This window comes from Zonotrichia leucophrys, chromosome 3 (genome assembly GCF_028769735.1).
Source record: "Zonotrichia leucophrys gambelii isolate GWCS_2022_RI chromosome 3, RI_Zleu_2.0, whole genome shotgun sequence".
Classification (NCBI taxonomy): domain Eukaryota; kingdom Metazoa; phylum Chordata; class Aves; order Passeriformes; family Passerellidae; genus Zonotrichia; species Zonotrichia leucophrys.
In genome coordinates, this window is record NC_088172.1 from 93512601 (window position 1) to 93535133 (window position 22533).

At 40.2% G+C, this 22533-nt stretch overlaps 1 protein-coding gene across 1 annotated transcript in view; it reads left to right on the forward strand.

Moving 5' to 3' along the window:
* Positions 1 to 22533, forward strand: part of ALK (ALK receptor tyrosine kinase) — a 305084-nt gene that overhangs the window by 184584 nt on the left and 97967 nt on the right. Inside the window, exon 5 of the mRNA XM_064709335.1 lies at positions 15925 to 16052. Within this exon, the coding sequence (XP_064565405.1) occupies positions 15925 to 16052 (128 nt within the window). The remainder of the gene's footprint in view (positions 1 to 15924; positions 16053 to 22533) is intronic.

Here is a 22533-nt window from a genome sequence, read left to right on the forward strand (position 1 = left end):
GTTCTGTGCAAGGCCAGGAGCTGGACTGGATGGTCCTGATGGGTCCATTCCAGCTCAGCTGATTCTGTGTCAGACACAGCTAATCCTGTGGCATATATTTTTGCTGACTTTCTCTTATCCACATTCTCTCTGTACTCTGCCTCATTCCTTGCTTGGTAGGGCTGTTCTTTTCCATCTCCCCCTCTATCCTTTTTCCTGGCTCCTGCTCTTTGACTCACTTGCCAAGAGATGAGTTTTCTAGCCTGCATATGAACTGCCCATGTTCTCTAGTGCCCTGTTTACAGAGACATGTATACATGTCAGAGTTTTGAGTGTTGCCCTTTGCTGGCACAAAGTAACGAGAGGAAATAACCTTTTCTCCTTTCTTCCTTCCTGTTCTGTTTATTGTGATCAGAGAGAGAAAAAAAAAAAAAAAGCCAACAAAGATAAACGAAGTACAGAGCAGGATGTCTAATAGGGTCTGAAGGGCTTCCCTCCAGGGAGAAACTGCTTGAGACTTACTAACTTTTGCACATTTTACAGGAAAATGGTTGTTTCACTCTGAAATCTGAAATTGGTTTCAGAGGGGAAAAAGGTCTGAAACATTTGACAGAGGCTTCATTAATAGTTCTTGATGTTCTTCTAGTTCTTTGCATTTTCACGCCCTCCATCATCAGGAACAAAGCAAATGTTACTTCAATAAGCTGATAATAATATGCATTTTCTTATTCACATATCCTGGTTCACAGCACATTAAGTTCATTCAAGTGAAGCTCTGGTCTATAGCTGAAAAGGAAAAATTGAAGATGTGGCCACTATTGACCCTCCAGCAGCATTGATCCAGGAGCACCAGTAATTCAGCATGCTTTGTTAAAGAAATCAATAGTGAAGACAAAGATCTTTAGCCAGTGGAACATCTTCTACCTGTGCAGGATCACAGAACCACTGAGGTTGAAGGGTACCTCTGGAAATCATTTAGTCCAGCCCCTTTGCTCAAGGCAGAGCCAAACCAGGGTATTAGTACATAATGATAAGAGCCCTCTCCAGGCTAAACAATCCCAGATGTCCCATCCTTGCTCCAGTCCATGGTGGTCGTTACCTGTGCTATCCATCTAACAGCCACTTACCAAAGCATCTGGAAATATTCCTCCTCTAGGGTTGAGAATCTCTCTTCTGCAGGCACCATCCATGTCTGAGTTACCTGAAGTGGGATGTTTATGGAAAGGGAGTTCAGGGCTTGTGGCAGAAGGGAACCTTGCCCCATCCATCCATCCTGGAAAGTGTTCCTGCTCTCAGCAGGTTGCCACATTCACTGCTTTGACCTCAGGCTGCAGTTTCTGGGAGCCTTTAGCAGAGTTTTGTGGTGTACTCCTGTGTGTTGCATCTTTGCTTCACCCCTCTCATAATAAGTGAACTTCTTGAAGCTTTATGTAGTGGTGTATTGAGGATTTCAGGATGTCTTTCCCTGGCATTTTGTAATCAAGCTCAGGAGATTACCTTGTGCAATAGTAACACGGGCAGGTCTTGTTCCAGGAGCAGCTGCAGTTGCTATATTTTACTTTTTTATTTTATTTTGTATGGTTATTTTTTATTGTTATTTTATATGGTTTTATATGGTTTCTTTTATTTTATATGGTTTATTTTATATGGTTCCGTTATTTTTACATATAGTATGCTCATATGAATCAATATGGTCAGAGGAATAAGCCTGATTTTTTTTTTTTTTGTTTAGTCAGAGCTGTTTAGTAAAATTGAATTCACTTTGTTTGTCCACTCAGTGGTGTGTGGTTGAACAGAAATTCCCCAGGGAAGAATCTCTGTGTGCTTTTGAGCCAATTCCATTATTTTGTATATAATCATTGCTGTCTGAGAGATAGACACTAGATGTCTAACTAAAAAAAGTTGTAAGGCAAGATATTGAATTTACGCTGTTTGCATAAGCAGGCAGGAAATATAAAATATAGATTCACCATTTCTTTTATTGCAGTGGGGTGATGATTTACATGGGGCATTACCTGCTTGGAAATGAATGTTTTGCAGTCTCTAAGGGCCTCAGGATATTGAAAGTAGAAGGGGAAGGGAGATGCCCAAATTTTTTAATTTTAAAATTTTTTAATTCCCCCTCCCCAACCCTGCCATGTAGTAGAAACTGCAAAACATATAAACAGCAGGATGGGATTGTTGGAGTTTCTTGTACTTGGCATGCTCTGAAAGGGGTTTGTTCACATTTGCAAACCAAAACCAAAAATCTGGAAGGCTGAAACAGAAAATGACCAACTGCAACCAAAGCATTTGCTGCCTGTTTGTTCTGAATGTGCAATTGGCCTTGGTCTTTTAATTATAATCCGTGGAGATGGCTCTGTTCCCTACCCACCCTCAGGCTTCCAGGAGCACTGAGTGCTTAGGGCTTGGGTTGCTAATGCTATAATTGAAACAGCTGCTCTGCTTTCTAAGTACTTTATTCATTCACCTTCTAAAATGCTGATGGATCTGTGGCATGTTCTGGGCCTTTTCTGTAGATATGAATCTCAAACACAGCCACTTGCTAGATAGAACTACTGGAGAGCATTTGCCACAGCTTTTAGTGTGCTGTCCCATTTGCCACAGCTTTTAGTATGCTGTCTCAGTTTTCAAAGAGGGAAGAAAATGGGAGAAGGTGACAAAAAGGCTGCTCTGAGGCCACAGTGGTCTTTGGACTGAATTCACTTCACCTACAAGACCAGATGTCCTTATTCTGCATTATTCTCAATGACTTAAACTGACAGTGAATGTAAAATATTACTGGGCCAAAAGGTCATTATTTTTACATTCTGCACTGATTTTTATATTAGCACACACAGAGAAATGCCTCTTGGAATTGTGCTGTAAATGAGCAGAGCATGGGAGGGCCTGGCACTAATTCACCCCAGGCCAGGGGTTGCTGTACAGCCCTCCCTTTCTCTCCTGCCTTGGGACAGCAGTGACCAGGCTAAGCTGCTGCTGAAAAGCAACTTAGTCCTTGATAAAGTTTGAAAACTTCATGCAGCCCATAGACGCTGAAGTGTACCCATGGTCTTTCTCTGTACACCTTCCTTTGCCCACTGTTTTTCTCCTTGCATTCGGCTCAATTCCAAATTGCTGTCTAGAAAAGGAGAGTTTAGTCATCATGTCAGATGAATTCAACTTAATTAGTGGAAAGGCATCCCAGTGTGGGCTAATGGCAAAGCTGGTGTGAGGCTGACAGTGGCTGACATGGATATTTTCAGCAGGGCTGTGGCAGAAATGGAGCTATAGATTAAAACACAAGCACTTGACTGGTCTGATGGAGCTGTAGCATAATTTCATCTTCTTTCAGCCCACTGCTCAGCACATCCCATGGGCTGAGGCAACTAGGACCTCCTTGTGACCGGAGTTCAGTATGTCCTGAGGCAATTTCCCTGAGCAAAAAGGGTGCAGGAGCATTTGGATTTGAACTCTTTAATTCCCCAGGAGCTGATTCACCCAAGAACAAGCTGAAACTGCATAAAGTCATTGAGCTAAGCAGAGGTAGGGACTGCTGTGGTTCATGGCTTGTTTTTTATTGAACAGCATCGATTGTTCTTGGCAGATATGGAGCCAGAGAGCTTTGTGGCTATGCCTGTTAGGGAAAATTAGAGGTCATTGTGGGACTTTGAGAGTCAATAAAAGTAAATTTTGATGAAAAAGGCAAAACTCTACTTTGAAGTAGGCAACCTATGTAGAAAAGCAGAAGGGGAGGGAAAGAAAGAGTGGAAATTTTACTGTATTTCATATCAGCCTACAGAACTTGGATTATGGTTCTGCTCAGGAGAGGAAGAACAGCAAGGAAATAATTCTAGAAAAGAGTACATTAAAAAATCCTCTTGATGTGGCATGAAACAGATAATTAATGTTAAGAAATGCAGTTTTGGTGTTGCTTCCTAGTTTTTCCTACATATAGGTGATCTGACAATATGTACAGTTGGGCGAGGATGTTTTGCATTCCTGCAGCCTTATTTTCTGAAGTGCTCAAAGGTTGTTGCAGGTTCATATAGAAAAACTCATCCTTGTTCAGAGTATAATCGATATGTTATATTGCAAACAGGGTTTAAGTCACAGGGTAGGAATAGTGCCTGAATTTGTTTGGCCTTTTTCACTGAGCTAAGTATTAACTTCATCAAGCCTCACAATACCCTCAGGTACCAAGTATACCTTTTTATACTGATGTTCATAGAAATGTCACAATGTTTCTGAAGTCATATTGAAATATCATGGCAAGGACCTTTTTCCTCATTTTTGCCCTGTGAGGCAATTGTGGAATGGTTTTTTTCCAGCCTTTGTCCAATACAAGTAAGCATGTAAGTGAGACTCGTTCTTTGAGGCTAAGCTCATATTTCTGTGCTCCTGAGCTTTCCAGGATGCTGCAGTGCATGGTCTTCTTCCGAGAAGGGTGTCTAAAGGCAAGGGCTATCTCAGAAAATATTATTGAATTGCAATTACTGATGTTGTTAGAGAAAAGGACTACTTGCATTTGAAAAACAACTTAATGTAATACTAAGATGAACTAAGATGAGCAGCTTTGTCAGGACTGCTGTTTTGGGAATGCATGAAAAGGCCTAGGTATTTTCTTTATCAGTAAATACTAATGACAGTCATCATGTTTTCGTGTGCTTTTAGAATCAAAAACACCTTCAATTTCATTGGCAGTATTAACCCAAGGAAATGAGCTTTTTGGTTTAGGAACCTTTTTATTTGATTGCGAGGAGCCAGTATATTATGCTGGAACATCTTGTGGAGTCTGTTTTCTATGCATGTTTCTTGTCAAGACTTTTCTATTTATGCTCTAAGGAAGTGTGTGTGCCAAATGTTGAGACTAACAGGCAAATGTATTCTGAGCTAAATAAAACAACTCCATGCTCCAGGTTCTGGGAAGCTGAGAAACCAGACAGTGTCTTAAACTCATACCTGCAGGCAGTGACAGATGCAATTGGCTACTCCTGACTTCCCTTCTGGATGTTCAGTGTGGTTTGCTCTGATTCTCTTTCAGAAATACCCAGTACTAAATTCAGGAGATTTAGATCAGTGGGACAGAAACAGTCTCAACATGTGTGGAAAAACTAGACTTGACTTTTGGTAGCATTTTTGAACCTACCCAGCAGATGTTACTGGTGTATGTGTTGCAGATGTGGTAAGAGGGGCAGATGTTGTTGTCAGCACTGGACATTGCTGTGGCTGCTGCCGTGTTGAAAGCAGCAGCAAACCTCACTTTGGTGGCATTTCTGTCTCTTTAAAGTTGACATTTCAGTTGTTAAGTGGTATGATCTGTCTGACTTCTGAAGTGTCATTTGCTCTGAAGAGCAGACACTGGCCTCCACATTCCTTCTCTTTGAGGACACTGACAAAGTGACTGTTTTAGTCACTCTCTCTTTTTATTTTGAATTCCTTCTCCATTTGAAATTGAGTCATACAATTTAAAGGCCCCTTCCCCAACAGGGTAACTCTTGCAATACCTGCTGCATAAGCAGTAATGGATAAAAACTTTCTGCATTCCAAGCCTCATATTTCCCATCCTTCCTAATGAATAATTTCTTTCAAATTACTGTCTTTGAAGGAAGTAAATTAAATTGGAAAAGAAAGTTTTTCATCAAGAAATGCATCTTTTATTTTCACACCTGCAATTTTCTTTCCTATTACCCCTCACATTGCTTGTGCATAGATATCCTCTGTATTGTACAGCAATATGGGAAGAATTTCACCTCTCTTTGCTCTGCACCATGTTTTATTCTTATTTACTTATCTGTTTTGCATCTCATATGGCACATGCTCTGCCCAGTGCAATTATATGCTACCTCTGTGCTGCAGGCAAAGACTGGAAACAGCTGAAGTTATGGGAAAGGTGGTATTTGCTGAGGATAATCTGCCAGCCTTTTTTGTTTCTGGGAATCTCTAATACCCAGTCAGGCTAATTTTTTTCTTTCTAACCAGACAGCTTTTTATGGGATTTGACCTGATGAAATGGGTTTTAGGAGCCTCTAGGAGGACTGTCTTGTAGTGGGCAGGAATGCCTGGAGTAGATGTTCTGTAAATCCTTCTGAGCCTGATGATTCAAACAGTTCTTCATCTAGTCTTTAATCTTGCTTTAGCTGTATTGATATCTGATTTTCAAGTTTAGGTTATTACAGCTGCTAGGTAATTGCAACATATTTGTAAAGGATAGACAGCAAGCACAGCTGTTCTCTTCAGTGAAATCTTCTTTCTCACTCGCTCTTTGAACCTAACTTTGAACCTCAAATTTTTCATGGCTTTATTTCCACCAGATAGGCAGTGAGTGGATAAAATATTCCTGTTCCCTTTACCTGTGCCATGAAAAGCCATTGCTGAGTGTGGAGGCAAAAATCCTGCTTTAATTGGTCTCCCAGACACAGCTGTTGAGAACTAAATAATTTCAGAGTATTTTGCCACTACTCTTTCTTTTTAAAAGACAGTCTGTCTTTCTGAAGCCTTGACTGTATTTGGCTGTAATTAGGATTAGATTATTTTACTTCCAATATTTAAATAAAAAATGAGAACTACTCTTTGGGACACCTAAGCAGCCTTGTACATTGTGTTGAAAGGATGGAGTTTCCTTCTGATCCTCAAAGACAATTAAGTTACTCCCTGAAGCATGAAATTTAATTACCCTCATCAGAAGCATCACAATGTAGTGGATTAGGACATAGGAATAAGAATGAGAAACTTTTATCTCTGATCCTAGTTCTATCTAACTCCTGACTAAATGAATCACATAACCTTGCTGTGCCTCCTTTTCACCCACCTGAAAAATGAGGTGTTTGATTTCTTTGCTGAAGTGCTGTGAGGTCTGTATAACCACCTAAAGATATTGTGGTTTGTATGAATGCCCAGTGTTCCTGGGATTGCCCGGGCTTACATGTCGGCAACAATAACTGCAACTTGGTTTCATACAGTGAAATTTCATTTTTTGGCAGTGTTAGCTTTGTTAAAGAAAGTATAATCATATGATATACAAACAGGGAGAGGGCTACAAGAGGAGGTCACGCTAAAGAGCTGTTGTGCACCAGAAAGGTCTGCTGAGCTGTTCTTTTCACATCAGTTTTGGGGCTACATCTTGGATGTGATAGCTAATTTTAGCATCCCAGGAGTGCCTCCAACTATGTACTGCTTAAGAGGCACGAGGAAAGTTCCATTGTGTGTGGTTTAACTGGGGAATGTAAAGGAAAGTTCAGGGCCAGATGAACGCATTCCTCTGAGCAAGCTGTTGAGCTCTACTGTACTTGCAATTGCAGAAGGCTCTTGCTGGAGTGATTAGCCATGTCATGTCCATGGGGAGCTCCCACAAAAAACATCAGAACTGTTTATTGGATGTGATGAAGTAGCTAATTAAAATAATTGGTTCTGTCATTTAAAAAACCAACAATGCTTTGTCATGTCTCATCCACTCTTGTCCTATAGAGTTTTTATTTGATGAGTTTCTTAGCATGTCTAGAGCACTAAGTTTACATTTTGGAATGGTCAGTAACAAAAATTGTCCTGTAAAAACCTGGTTTACTCATTCCACAGACTTTTTGAAAAGATTAACTGAAATAACAATAACACTGCCATTTATTTAGTGGGTTACCTTCCACCGGAAAATTGATTACTCTCTTGGAAAGAGGTATGCCCTCCACCACACAGCATAAATTCAAAGTCTGACTTTGAATCCCTCTGCAGTTCCTCTGCTCTTTGTTCCAGGGCTGAGTCAGTATTAAATCCCATTGAAAGTTTTTCATTTGTAATCACAAAAATAAGATTTAATTGTGAGTGTGCAGTTCTTCAGTCAGCTACCTTTTCAGTTCTTCACAGTGCTGAAGGACAAGTCTTCACATTTTCAGAGGAGGGAATGTCTTCAAACAAGTTAGGAAGTCAAAATCTTTGTATGAGTGAGTTTTCTAGCTGACATTCAAAAAGGCAGTTAAAAATAATGTTTTAACTCTGTGGAAGTTAACAAGGACAGGTATTTTTTCTGTAGGTTTTATCTTCTGCCATTTGAATAGTTTTTCCCACGAAGAGTGTTTTCCCGTGTGTTGTGTTTGTGTAACATGCTCTCTGCACAGGAGAAGGGTCCACTACCAAAGAAACTGTAGTGGCTTAACTGCAAACTTCCATTGTTGGCCAGGAATAAGTAGAACATTAAAAAATATCCTTCATAGTCAACTTGTGTTTCACTGAAGCCTAAAGCAGTTTCTTCCATATTGCAATATCTTCCCAGCTGTACAATTCCCAGTGGAGCAGCTGTACAAAGGAGCCCAGCACTGCAATTCTAGAGAGAGGGTAGATTTAACCTCCTTTCCAGCACTCATGAGGGGGTATAATTGCATTTTGGAGTCAAAATCCTGTTGGACTCCTGTTGCAGGCAAGGTAATTACTCAATGCCTGGCTTATTGGTCAAACCAAGCACAGTTACAGCACATTTTCTTGGGGGGAGGTGGCAGTGGTTTTAGTTTCATCTTAAAAGCACTGAAAGAATAACAGGAAAGAAAATCATTGCAATTTTTTTAATTTTGTCTTTTTAATGGCAAAACTTTTGTGAAAGCATCTTCTAAAGGCATTTTGAGGAAAGGGTGGGAAAGCTTTCTTGAGCCAATCACAGGGATGTTAAAGGTCTGATCCAATGACACTAATAAAGGTCTCAGCTGTATTTAACCTACCAGTCACAGTTTTGTCTTGCTTATGCAAAAGGCCAAAGAAAAGGGTAGAAAGACAGTCGGCATTAAATCAATAGAGGAAAAGGGATACTATTTTTCTTTCCCTTAAAAAGTAAAGTTTTCCCATTTTTCTTGCTCTAATAAAGTAAAATTATCAATGAGCAGAGGAATTAACATTGCAAATTTTGTGTTGCACATTAAGAATTTCCTCCTTTAATGTTAAATAATCGCTTGCATTACTGTATAGTATTTTTATTCATTTCCATTTTCCAAGACTATATTATCAAGCTTTAAATTCTGGACCTGATGTCATTTAAGCAATTTTAGGGTCAGTATACTGAAATTACTCTAAAGTTGATAATTAAAAATAATTGCAAGGCAATGTATTATATTGTTTGAATTAATGAAAAAAAGAGTTTACCCAGACTCCTGTAGATGATTTTATTTCTAATCCTGTCTCTATAAATTTTATTTGCATCCTCTTGAAAACATTTTTTCATTTTCTGTTGACTGGAGCCTGAAAAGGTCTTATCTGCTTCTTTGTTTCTGCAGTGCCCATTAATTGTTGAAGCAAAGTCTGAAGCAGTATGGAGGCAAGATTAAAACATATTATAAACTTCTGCATAATTATGCAGGGGCATGCAGGATGAAAAAGTTATGTTCTTTCCCCTATTTATCCATTAAAGAGAAAAAATTCTCATTTGGATTCCTAGTGCTAATTTTAATTCCACCCTTAACAAGGTTTTGTTCTCAAAACTCAGTTTCTAATATTTTCACTGCTGCAGGCAGATTTTGATGTGAAATACTCTGACACAGCTGCTATTATTTATATTTAATTTTTTAATTCCCAAAAGTTTGCAGAACCTTTTACCAAAGAGAGAAAATCTAAGCCCTTGCCAAGATACATTGCATTTTTCTTGCAGCCACACCATGATGAGTGCTGGTGGCAGCAGGAGTATTTTACATGAGCACCTCAACCTGAAGAAATAAAATCACACTGTCACTCAATTTAGCTATGAGGAGTCTGTTAAATTCCACAATTTTTAATCTGGGAAAGTGGAGGTGAGAGCAGAATACAGCTTGAATTAACAGAACAGTTGTCTCAAGGAGAGGAGATAGTTGGAAGTTCTTGTGTTCCCTCAACCTGCCATTAATTGTTGCTGGGAGCACATGAGCTGATTCATGACCCTTGGAGGGCCCATGCAGCTCTTTATTCCCCACAACACAGTCCAGTCAGCCCTGATTTACTGTGATTTAAGCTTTGGTTCTTTGGGGCTTCTTGCTGATAATTTCCATAGTTTTGTTGTAAGTTGAAGCCTTGCTTTCAAATTTTCTGTGGAAGTGAGAAAGTGGTGGGTCTGTCAAAGCTAGGACAGTATTCTGGGTGAAACTTAACTTCTGCTGTTGGGCCAGTGCAAGCTGGCCCCTGAAGACATAGGTGGTGGCACAGGTGGCAGCACAGGTGTCAGGCTGGCTGACAGCACAGAAATTAATTCTACCTTCCAGAAGTAGCTGAAAGTCTGGGGAATGATCACAAAGATGATTGCTGTACATGGGAGTAAACTGGAGTCCCAAAGCTTGCTGCAATCAAGCATTTTGAAACCCCTCTTTAACAGGATGAAAGAGTATGTGAGTGTTAATTGGATTCAAAATCATTTAGCCATGAAGGGAGACAAATGCAGGATTGCAAGTATACTTGAGAGTTCTAGCACTTCTTTTTTTTTTAATGCACTGCCTCTAAGAGATCATCCTGACTTGAACTTGCAATTAATCAGTGCTGGCATTACCCAGAGGAGCATGCAAAATGGCATCCAAAGCATTAGTGTATCGATTAGAATTAATCAGGAGAATGTTCCTTCTGAAGCTACATGTTGCATGAACAACCAGAGTGTCTTAGCTACCTCTCAAGTTTCCATGACAACTGGATTGTGGCTTCTGAAACCTAGAGCCTGGCCAACTGAGTCATGGATGGGGGGCTGAAGAAAAGTTAGGCTACAGAAAAGTACTTTGGCTTGTTTGGGATCTAGCACCTCACCCCTGCAGATCTGAGAGAGACCAAAAGTTGTGTCCAGCACACCTTCACATTAAGGACTGAGTATGAAGAAGCCATTTGAAAATGCAGCCCTTGCTGTCCTGTGTAAACCTGGGCTCAGGTTCTGTCAGCAGTGTTTTCTGTTATGGAGAAAAGCCTTCTGAGAGAAACCCCAGGTGTTGCCCAGGCTTTCTTTAAGCAACTAATTCTTTCTACGCAACACCCTCATCCAGGTCTGAACTTTTCTAAAGTCTGAAAATATTTGTATCTACGATTTTGGGTTACTCTGTCACTGAAGAGCACAGTGTTATTAGTTTCTGTCTAAACTGATGTATACTGCAGATTCTAGATATCTGAGACCATTTCTTTCTTAATGCAGCTTCAGTGAAAGACCTGATGGATCTGACTTGTAACAAGACATTGAGCAGTGCCTAAGCAATGCAACATAGTGTGTTGCTTTGCAGTATAAAAGTTTAAATTAAAATGTTAAACTGCAGAATTTTTTACTGCTTGAGGCAGTATCCAGAGAGATCATCATGGTTATTATGGCCACTGTTGTGGTAGAAATAGGCCATGATGTTGAAGGCTGTGTGATGATAGCTCTGGGTACAATAAGTGATGCCTTTTTCCTTAGAGTTGCCAGCTTAGTGGGCTGATTGATCACTCTGTAGAGTGCTTGGAGGTCATGCAGAGGATAACAGGACTAATCTGTTACCTGCTGTTGTTTGCTTTTGGGTCCTGTGTTTCACAAATGCAGAATGGTTGGAAGGAACCCCTGAGATTGAGTAGTCCATCTTCCCTTCTTGATGCAGGATGAGCTAAAGCACATTACTCAGAACTATATCCACTCCCACTTTAAATATCTAGAAATAGAGACTCCATAAGATTTCTGGGCAACTTGTTCCAGTGTTCCAGTGTTCAGTCACCCTTAAAGCAAATAAGCTTTCTCTTGTGTTTTAATGGAGTTTCTGGTCTTTCAGTCCAAGAAAAGTGCCTTGTGCTTGCCTGTTGTTCTTTCATTGGATACCCTTGTCCAAATCTGTCTCCTTCTCATTCACCCATAATGGATCAACACTGATGAGGTACTTCCCTGAGCCTCCTTTTCTCCAGGCTAAGCAATCCCAGCCTCCTCTTGTATGTTAGATGCTCCAGTACCTAAATCATCCCTGTGGCTGTTTGCTGGACTCACTTCTGTACCTTGCGTCTGTCTTGTGCTGGAAAGGGCTGCCCTGGACCTGGTCCTCCAGAAGTGTCTCTCCAGAGCTGGGTAGTGAGGAAGAATCACTCCTTTGATCTGTGTTTCCCAGTACAGCCTGGGAAACTCTTGGCCTTTCTTGTCACTGGCGGCACGTTTCTAGCTTAGGCCCAGCATTTTGTATACCAGGACCCACAGGTTGTCCTCTGCAAAGCCACTTGCTGGCCTGTGCTGGTGCCTGAGGTTGTTCCTCTGCAGAAGCAGTGCCTTACATTTCTCTTTCTTGAACTTCATGAGATTCCTGTTGACCCAAATTTCCAACCTCTCCCAGTGGCAGCCCAACGGTCCTGTGCATCAGTTGCATCTCCCAGTCTTTCTGGAAGCTTGTTGACAGTGCAGCCTGTCCCGTGACCCAGGCCATCAGTGAAGACAGAAAACACTGTAAAACCAGAGGTGTACCCCCAGTGACTGGCTTCCAGCTTCACTTGGCACATTGGTGATAACCCTCTAAGCCAGTCCACCTCACTGCCCACTCACAGTCTGAGCTTCCATCAGTCAGTGGTGATGGGATGGGAGACAGTACTGGAAACTTATCAAAGTCAAGATAAGCAACATCCACTGCCCTCCTCCTCGAGCAAGAAGGTGCTATCACCTTCTTGTGCTATTTTTGTGCTATCATCTCAGCACAGAAACCTGTCAGGCTGGTGAAGTATGACTCCAGTTCCTTACATGATGTTTCCTTACATGAGGTTCCTTACATGATGTTTCCCCATCTATCCCAAAAGACAACTGAAGTAGCTTTCTGTTACCTTGCTGAAATGCTTTCTAAAATTAGATTCATAACATGTAGACAACTGATAGAAATTTAATAAAGCTATGCTGATTAACATCTAATATGTATTGGTTATGCTGAAGTAGATCTTGCTGATGGTGCTGCCAGGCAGCCTATATATAGTACAGGATGTGCAAATGAGTGTGGGTCTGTGTCATACAATGTGTTATACACAAGGTCTGGAGATCAGAGTCCCAGATCTGCCACAGGATGATGGCAGAACTGATTCCTATCTGAATTTGCCCACAGGTGCCTCTGCTGACCCTGGAGCTATTTTTAGTATCCCTGATAAATCCACCAGTTAATGTCATCTTTGTCTCCAAAATAAGAGGCTGATACTTGGTATTTCTTTTCACATGAATCCCTGAATCTCAAGCACCCTATTGTAGGCATTTGTACCACAAAGTATGAATATATTTTGTAATGAATCTGGGCTTGAGTGAGTCTGCCTTTTCTAGTCTTGTGTCACGGTGATATAAAACACCTGCTTGGCAACAGCTCTGGGAGTTAATAAAGTTTCTGTGGTAAACTATGAGAGGCCTGAGAATCTCAAACTAAAGTTATTGCACCAGTAACTCAAAAAAGCAATTCCTAAAACTCCTGGCACATTTATCCAGAGGGTTAGCAGTAGCACAGAAATGGAAATCATTGTTGAGAGCCACTGCGTACTTGGAATTAAAATCCATCAGTCTTCTGAAGCTGAGGAAAACAATTTTCATGACATACAGATGCTTTTGTATTTCATAATCAAATTTAATCTAGGGTTAGTTTTGGCTCTATTTGTAGGGAAATTTGTATCCTCTAATCCTTATAATATACCTAAGTTGAGATGACATCAGAAGAAATAACTCACACAAAAGCTAGGCATTTAAAATACTCTCAGTGTTTTATTCTATTTAATTTCAGCAAAAGCAGATTTATCTCTGGGGGGAGTGGGACAGAAAAAGAGTGAGGACGCCAACATGCAAGTGGGAGCCTAGAGCAGAGAAGGTGGAAGATGAGATGAGAAAATGAAAATGAAAATAACTGTAAACGAAAAATGAAATTTAGCAGTCTATTTTCACTCTTCTTAATGGAAAAAGAGGGAGGAGGACGCCTAGTAAATCATTAAAAAGCTGTGTTTGCTTTTCTGAGTTGCAGGGTCCTTCTGCAACCCTTGCTTAGGACTTTCCATTAGGTCCTTCACAGACCTGTCAGGAGCTTCCTTGCCTGCTGGGAATTTTGTTGAATTCAGTGGAGCATAATGACACCACCGTGTCCCTGAGGAGACAAACAACGTGTCTGCCTCTGGAACCAAAAAGAGTCTCTTAGCTTGTGTCACAGTGTAGGGTCTGCAATTTAGGATTGACCCAGGCTCACAGCAGGCACAAATGGTGGTCAGTTGGTGCGAATGTCATATGCACATGTTGTTATATTTCCTTTCAGAAGGGTTTCTTAACTTCATAACATCCAAATTTTGGCATGCTTCTGGAGAAGGAGATTCCTGTAATGGATGATAACTATGATAGATGAACTGGGATTCCTGTAATGGATGAAAACAGATAAACTGTGTAGCTTCTTGTGCTCAGATCTGTTGCAGATGGTTCCCTTCCCTCCCCCCCAAAAAAAGTTTGTTTTCCCCAGCTCATGGACAAACATAAACACATATACAGGGAGGCAGTGGAGGTACTTGACAATGAAATCTTTTTGTAAGAGCAATAAAAAATGTGGGGTTTTGTAAAACGGCAATGAAAAATTTCTGACAACTAGAAATAATTACAGTCTTCCCCCAAAATGCTTAATACTGGTGTTTGAAAACAACTTAATGAAGCAGAATACGTTTTTGGTCTCATCTTTCAAAAGTTGCAGCTGGAGCTGCATTTCCTAATAGGTTTTGTTAGGCCCTGTTGGTTTGTTAGGCTCCAGCTGACCACTTACAGGATGCTACAAAGGGACTTTTCCCTTGATGCTGAATTCTTCCTGTAACAGAAGAGAAATGTGAAAAAATTGCATTAGTAGTGGCTGAGTGACTTTACAGAATCTCTTGTCTCTGGTCATGTTTGTGGTTAGTGAGCAGGCCCTGATAACCTGGAGTGAAACAGTGGATGGGATCCATATCACTGCTGAGGTAACGGTGCCTCTTGGGAAGCAGCCCTTGACAAATAGTGTCAAGTGGTTTTATTGGCAGCCTGTGCCCCAGGATGAAAAGGGAGACGGGCCAGACCATGTTATTGTACAAGTATTTAATTCCTTAATTTTTTCCTTGCAGAATTCAAGAACATTGGCAAAAAGACAGATGCTTGTATTTTTACTGTCTACCTTTAGACACATCTTGTGGGATACAGAATTGGAATCAGGGGTCTAGGAATAGTTCTTGTGTTCTCAGGCTGGAAGTTCTTTCAGGTAAAGCAGCAGACCCAGCTGATCAGAGGGGAGGAGGTAGACAGCCAGGCACTGATGTCTTCCAGCATCTCAGGGAATAAATTAAACTCATACAGGCTTTGTGTTCTCATTTACTCTTGGCAACAAGCAGACTAAGTTGTAGCACTCTTGGAGTGTGGATGTTAATCTCCAGGGCGGCTAATTCACTTCCTTGATTTACTTGCTGGGAATTTTTGTCATTTGGGAGGGAGGTAAGCAGGAAAAGAGGGACAGGAAGTGGAGGAGGAGAAATGGAATATTTTAGATGTGGTGCCTCGTGCACAGGTAGATGTTCCGGCCAACTGCTTTAGAAGCAAAACGTGTTACCTCAACCAGTGATGCAGTGCTGGGAATTAGAGCTATTGCACAGCCCTGGAGACTGCCTTATTTCCTGAGTGACTAAGAGAGTTTTTGGTGAGGCTCAGGAATGATATTTAAAGAGGATGTGCACGTGTGCTACAGATTTCACAGCTTGCTTTGCACAGAGAGTTAAGCTTCCTTTAAACAGCAGGCAGAGATCTGAGGGCACAGAATTGTGACAGAAGAGAGCAATAAGCTTCTGTTTAGTTGGGTTTCCACATCTTAGGGTGGAAATCTTGGTGCTTAGAATCCTGCTTTTGCAAAATCCATGGGAGGGAAAGGCCCTGAGCATGGGGCACTGTGAGGGAAGTGAAGACTGGAGTAGGAGGCACAGTGTGACCAGCCATAAGTGGAGCTGCTCCTTCGGGGGATTTGGCATTTGTAAAGCAGTAGCCTTTCTCACAGCTCTTCTCCTGTGTTCTTTCCTCTTGCTCTATGATGAGACCAGATGGGTGTTGCTTCAGAGGAGAGTTGGACACCTGGAGAAACCATTTCGGATCTCACTGGAATATGTTCCTAACGGGAACAAGAGCGTGGCAGCCGTCGATTCCTTCGCCATGAAGAACTGCAGTTCAGGTAACAGAGCATTTTATTGTTTCTAGCTCATAGTGCTTTGATGCCTTTGTGGAGAGAAGCACGACTTCTGACTGCTGCAGATGCCACAGAAGGAAAGGTTCTTGTCAAATGAATAATTTAAATTTAAAAAAAATAAAATAAGGTCCCTCTCAGGGAAGGATCTTTTCGAATGTTGCCTTAAAACTTTCCTTCAAGAAGTTAAAAACAAGTTTGTTGTTTTGGTTTGCTCTGCCTTTTTTTTTTTTTTTCATTTGGGAAGAATAGCTATGAAAATTTAATTTGGAGAGAAAAGAAGCAGTATTCATCCTGGCTTGCCAGATGCATATCCTGACAACTTCACTTTTCTGCAGCAGAAAATAGAGCAGATGAGGGGTTCCTTGACAGACACCTTGCAAGCCATCTTTTTTTTATGTTCATGGTTACAAATTTCGGGGTTGTTTTTTAAACAACTGTGGAAAACTTGATTCTAATAAAGTATGCCTTTCTTTGGCAATGTTCCAAAGCAGTTATTGCTGAGCAGCCCCTAATAGCTTCATGTAATGTGTGGAATTTTAATAATGGGCAACCTAAATGGGGGTTACTTTTTTAAATACAAGCTATGTAATCAATCCAAGTATGTAAATTCAGTGCTCTGTGCCAGAAGCAGCTGCATATTAGTTCTACCAGTTTTATGGACTCTGTGAATCATTCTGAAATCTTTAGGTGGCGTGTCAGTGAAGAATATTACTACTTATAGCTCTTAACACATTACTTTTTGTCCATTTTATTTATTTGGAGTAGTGCTGAGTTGAGCTGCATGTCCTTCTTTTCAGCCTCTCTAGGACAGGGAAATGTGCTGCAGAACATACATTATTTTGGTCATTTACCTTGCTCTCCACAAAGGCCAGTTGTATTAAAGGATTTATTGCTCTGTTTGTACATAAAGGTGCTCTCTGAGCTCCAACAAGGAGCAGCCTGACATTGTGCTGGAAGAAAGGCGTGTTCAGACAGAAGGTGCCTGTTCTGCTGCTGGTGTAAGGACACAAGTCATCCACAGTGCTGTGGGAATTCAGTGCAACAGACTGGGCACAGGAACTCCTCTTTTGGGGGCACTCAGGGGTGAGCCCAAGGTGCTGGGCTGGGAGTTCTGACCGACAGCAAGCACTGCTGTGCAATGATGGATGTCAAGGGCTGAGGCCATTTAGACACACTCTGAACAAAAGAAGGAACAAATCTCCCATTTTGCCTGCAGATTTGTAGCAAACAGCTACTCCTCTGCCCTGCTTATAGGACACAGTGTAAGAACAATGCCACCAGAGAACAAAACCACTTGTTGTTTTCAGTTGGTTTAGGCCACTAAGCCTTTTGTGTACAGCTGAAGATGTGGCAGTGTACTTTTACAAGGAAAGAGGTGGTGATGAGCAGCTGAGGGTGACACCTTAAGCTTGGACAAAATAGGGAAAGCAATAAGAAAAGATTAATCTAAATCTAATTTTTCTGCAGCTGTTAGAAGCCTTTGGGCAGCTTAGCTACTTGGATACCTTAATGCTGCTGAAGCACATAAAACATGGGTGAATTTGAGAAAGAAATATCTAAGAAATAGAAACATGCCTTCAGCCTGATTTTTCTAAGCCCTTTGAAGACCATAAACACAATTTCAAAATAAATTAAGGAGTACATACAATCTTAGTAAGTTAGGGTACCATTTCCACAGGCGCAGATACAGAAAGAATTACAGAATATGCTGAGTTGGAAGGGGCCCATGAGGATCATTGAGTCCAAATCCCAGCCCTGCACAGAGCACCCCAAGAGTCACCCATGTGCCTGAGAGCAATCTCCAAACCCTTCTGGAGTCTGCCAGGCTTGGTGCTGAGAGCACTGCCCTGGAGAGCCTGTTCCAGTGCCCAAGCACCCTCGGGGTGAAAAACAACAAGGGCTTGAAGATTGTTGAATTTTGAGGTTGGAATTTGCTTTTGCATGTTGGTGATTCCATTTTTTTTTAGTTCCTTAATTAATCCTTAATTTTCCTATGCAAAATCTTAGGAAAGATTTTGCATAGGAAAAAAATATTTCATCTGAACTGAAAAATACCTATTTATATGGGATTGAATGGGAAATTAAAAACTCAGGGAGATTCCGATGCTGATAAAATTCTGAATTTTTAAAAAAAAATTTAAAAATTCTAGTTAATTGTCACTTGCATATCTTCACATTTCTCAATTCCCATAAAATAGAAGGAAAGTTCTTACAGTCTTTTCTCAACCTTAGGATTCAAGTCTGATCAGAGAGCCCCTACAGTCAATACAAAGACTGCTTGTACTTCTGTAGGTTTTGTCTCAGGACAGCTAACCGGTAGCATTGCCTGGACTGCTACAACCAATTGACTTTCAATTACTGACTCAAATGTGAAGCAAATTGTGTTTGTCAGTGTGTAAAACCTAAGCTATTGATTGCCTAATTCTCTTTCGTACAACTTACTATTTAAATAAGTGCAGTAGCCAAAGCAAAAAAAATACAAATTGCAGAGAAGTAATATATTAATTTAATAACATCAGTTAAGAAATTTGTTACTTATACAAGTAAAGTAATTGGTACAGTGGCATTTTATAGTGGATGGTAATTTCTAGTAATAAAAATAGAGTTCATTTCCTAAGTAATGTATTGACTTATTTATGATATTTAATGGGTTTCTCACTGATTTTTTATTGAAGTTGTAAATTAATTAATTTGCTAACTTATTTCCAAAAGTCTTAATTAAAGTACTTATTAGTAGGCACAATTAAATGACAAGACATTGTTTTACTTAGCAATGTTCGATTTACCAATTCTAAGTAAATTTTTACCTAAGGGGTGTGGAGACCAAATGCTTCTGAAATGTCTTAAAGCTTTAATGATGCTCCAGGGCTGTTAAAAGCAGTTATTTCAGACACTCAGCCTGTCCAAGAGGAAGCACTTAGCTTTCAAGTTTTCAAGCTCAGTAAGCAACATAAAAACCATTTATTTTGGAGAGGGGAGAGACCGTGTGCTGTTGATTAAGTTAATGCTTCTGTCCACTCAGCAATTGCCTTTTTTCAGTAGATACTGAAAGTACACGGAAACACACATTACCTTTGGAGCTGGTAGGCAGTTAGTTCTGTAATGATCTTATGGCTGCAATATGTATGCAAATTTCTGAAAGTTGGAGTTAAGGTTGTACTAAAGGCAAAATCCGTGATCAAAAGCACAGGACCTCACCGGAAAGGAAAAATTTTGAAGATCAGGAGGAGATTTTACTGAAAGAAGAGAGAGCAAAGGAAGAGTGAAAATACAGACTTACAACACGTCTGAGGAAATATGATCAACCGCCAGATGGAATTTTTCATGATACCACTTGATAAATATTCTAGCAACAGATTTATGAATCAGCTGCAGGAGATCAATAAGGGCTCTCTCCAGACAGGATTGCTTATGCATCTGAATCATTACTAAAATGATGTTTCTGTGCATTCGGACAAAACCCAGATATGTATCATTTCAGTTTTCCCACATGCTCTCTTTTTGCAGTTTGTCTTATAAATTAATTCGATGACAGGATGTTGTGGTTAACTGAACTTAATGAAATACCAGTGAGCCCCTTTTCAAAACAAGTTCTTGAGGCTTCCTATTGGAAAATTGGCGAGAAAAGTTAACCTCTTCCCAACAGAAAACTGAGATTATATCAATGTATGAGAGAGAATCACAGAACAGGCCAGATTGGAAGGAACCTCAAAAGAGAATCTGGCACAACTTTTTGTGTGAAAGGGAGTCTGTGGGAGATTATCTAGAACCCTGACCCAGCTGCATCTTGAAAGCTCCAGTGATGAGGCCTCGCCCACATCCCTGGGGAGTTGCTCCAGCAACTGCATCTTCTCACTATAAAAATAATTAAACATACATTTCAAATTGAAGCCCCACATGACATACAGCTCCTTTAGATGTTAATAATTAATTGGAAAAAAAAAACCTGTATAACATTTAAGTAATTTTCATTTGGGTAGAATTGGAAGATATTTACAGACGTTTTCTTAAACCACTAGATAAACTGTGGCAATATTTTATGTTTCATTATTTGCTTGGTTCTATTTATGGGATGGAGGAGTGAAGGTATGAACCTTTAGTAGAATCAATCATGTCATCCTATAAGGTCTGGAGATCTACCTCATTCCAGAAATACAGAGGAACAGGTGAGCAGAACAATGAGCAGTCAGTATTTTGTCATTGTTATAAAACTGAAAAATAAATGTGATTCAAAAAGAAAAGTAGTCATAATTTCAGAAGTAGCGGTCTCTATCTGAGGTTTAGGATTAACATTTACCATAATATTACTTGGCCTGTCCAGGTAATTTTTGTGTAAAAGAAGCTGGATCATATCCTTTGGCATTAATGCCATGATTAAGAAACCTTACAGAGCCAGAGAAGAGGTCCAGAAACCAGCAGCATTATTCAGTATGTTGGCATTATGTTTCTTCATTTAAAAAAAATTAAATTAGGCAGGCTGGCTGCGTTTTCCAACAAGTGGCCTATGCTATTTATGCAGTTCAACTGGTCTGGTTTTCCTGTGGGTCTAATTTCACTAAGTAGGCATTTGGAAAAGCCTTACTATTTTAAGAATATTTGCTTCCAAATGCTTTGGCGACCACCTTCTTTCCCCATTCACCTCTGCTCCCTCATCAGCTATGACTGATTATTCTGATTTCAGCTTGTGTGCCAAAAACTATCTCTAACCTGCTTGTCTTTTAATCCTGTAGGGATCTTGTGTCAGAGAAAATACTGCTTTGCACATGAGGGTGGTGGCTGAAGTGAAGTTAAATAATTTTAAAGTCATTCTAAAGTGAAAGTTATTTCACTTGTGGTTTGTGCCAATTTAAGTAAAATAAATTTAATGAACTTGTTATGGGGCTTATCTTTGTTTTCACTTTCATCTTTTTAAAATTAAGTTATTGTAATGCTAGGAATAAAAAAAAATTAAGCAAATTTAGTTTTAACATTTCTTCCAGAAGAGGCACAGTAACTCAATTACTGGTAGAGTAGCTTCTTGCAGTAATGAATTAGTGATTATGCATTTCTGTTACTGGCTGTGAACACCTACTTCTTGCAGAGCCAGATTTAGACAGTGGTGGTTATGTTGAATAATTTAATCTATTTAGAACCTTCATGTGCTCATCAAAGGAGCAGCAGGGGGAAAGGAAACCTGAATATATCAAGAATTTGGGTTTCATAGGTCTGCCATGCCAGTTTGGTGATAAATGGGACAAAGTGTCCTATTGCTTTGTTTAGTAATTTACTGGCCATATATTTGGAGTTTTAAGATATGGAGGAGGGAGTTATAAAGAAATGTTTTATAATGCACTTAAAACTCATCTTTAAAATAGATGTTTTCATGCAGAAGGTGGAAAGGCTTGAACCTGCCACAGCAGCTCCAAACAGGTGTGCCTTACCAGAGTGAGCAGGTTTATCCTCTCTAGCTCAGAAAAGGTTAGATGGCTTGGGTTAAGAAACAGAACTGAGAGATCTCAGCCTTTAATATCCAAAGCCTTAATGGTCTGAAGAGAAGGACCTGTTCATAAGAAGTACTAGGAACTGCTCAAGAGACATTGCAAATGTTGGCACTTGTGGGTCTTAAGTACTTTTTAACACCTTGAAGAATTGGCCAATACATTATCTTTTTAATGCTGTATATGATTTTTATCCTGACCTTCTCCTTTAATTAAGGCTTATTTCAACAGGGGAGCCATTGATTCAGTGAAAGAAAATGAACTCTGTAATCTGCTTTCCCCAAATTGAACTTATTTTTATTACTATTAATTGCTGCCACTTACTTCTTGTGATGTTTTAACTGCTTGGATTTATTAAAACAATCATAGGATTTGCTATTATCACTTGAGAAATGGGAAGGACAATGATGATTTACGGATGACCCAATGATTTTAAGCTGGTATTACTCCAGATTCAAAGATTTATGCAAACTGACTCCACTGTGTAAGTAGATGAGAGTCTCACTCTCCCTTTTTCTCTCCCTAATAAACACCAAAAGACTGCTAGCCTGTAACAGAGGACGTGGAGATCCCTGATTTTTCAAAAGAGGGATAGTTTTCGTCTGAGTTCTGCTTTATATCCATGAAGTTCCCTGTTAGCTGTAGGACGGTTTTGTTGGTTCAAATAGGACTGGTGTTTGGAGTTGTTAAGACCTGATTGTGCAACTTGACCCATGTTTGTTTGTGGAGAGTTGCAGTGGTCTTTGTGAAGAACGGAGAGACAGTGGGGAAGCTTAGAAAGCCAAAGCAGAAGAGGGAGATGATCGAGCAGAAAGGAAATGAGTCAGACTGAGTCAGCAAAAGAAGAGAAACATAGAATCCCAGAATGGTTTGGGTTGAAAGGCACCTTAAAGATCATCTAATTCCAACCCCCTTGCCATGGAGAGGGACACTTCCCACTAGGCCAGGTTGCTCAGAGCCCCATCCAGCCTGGCCTTGAACACTTCCAT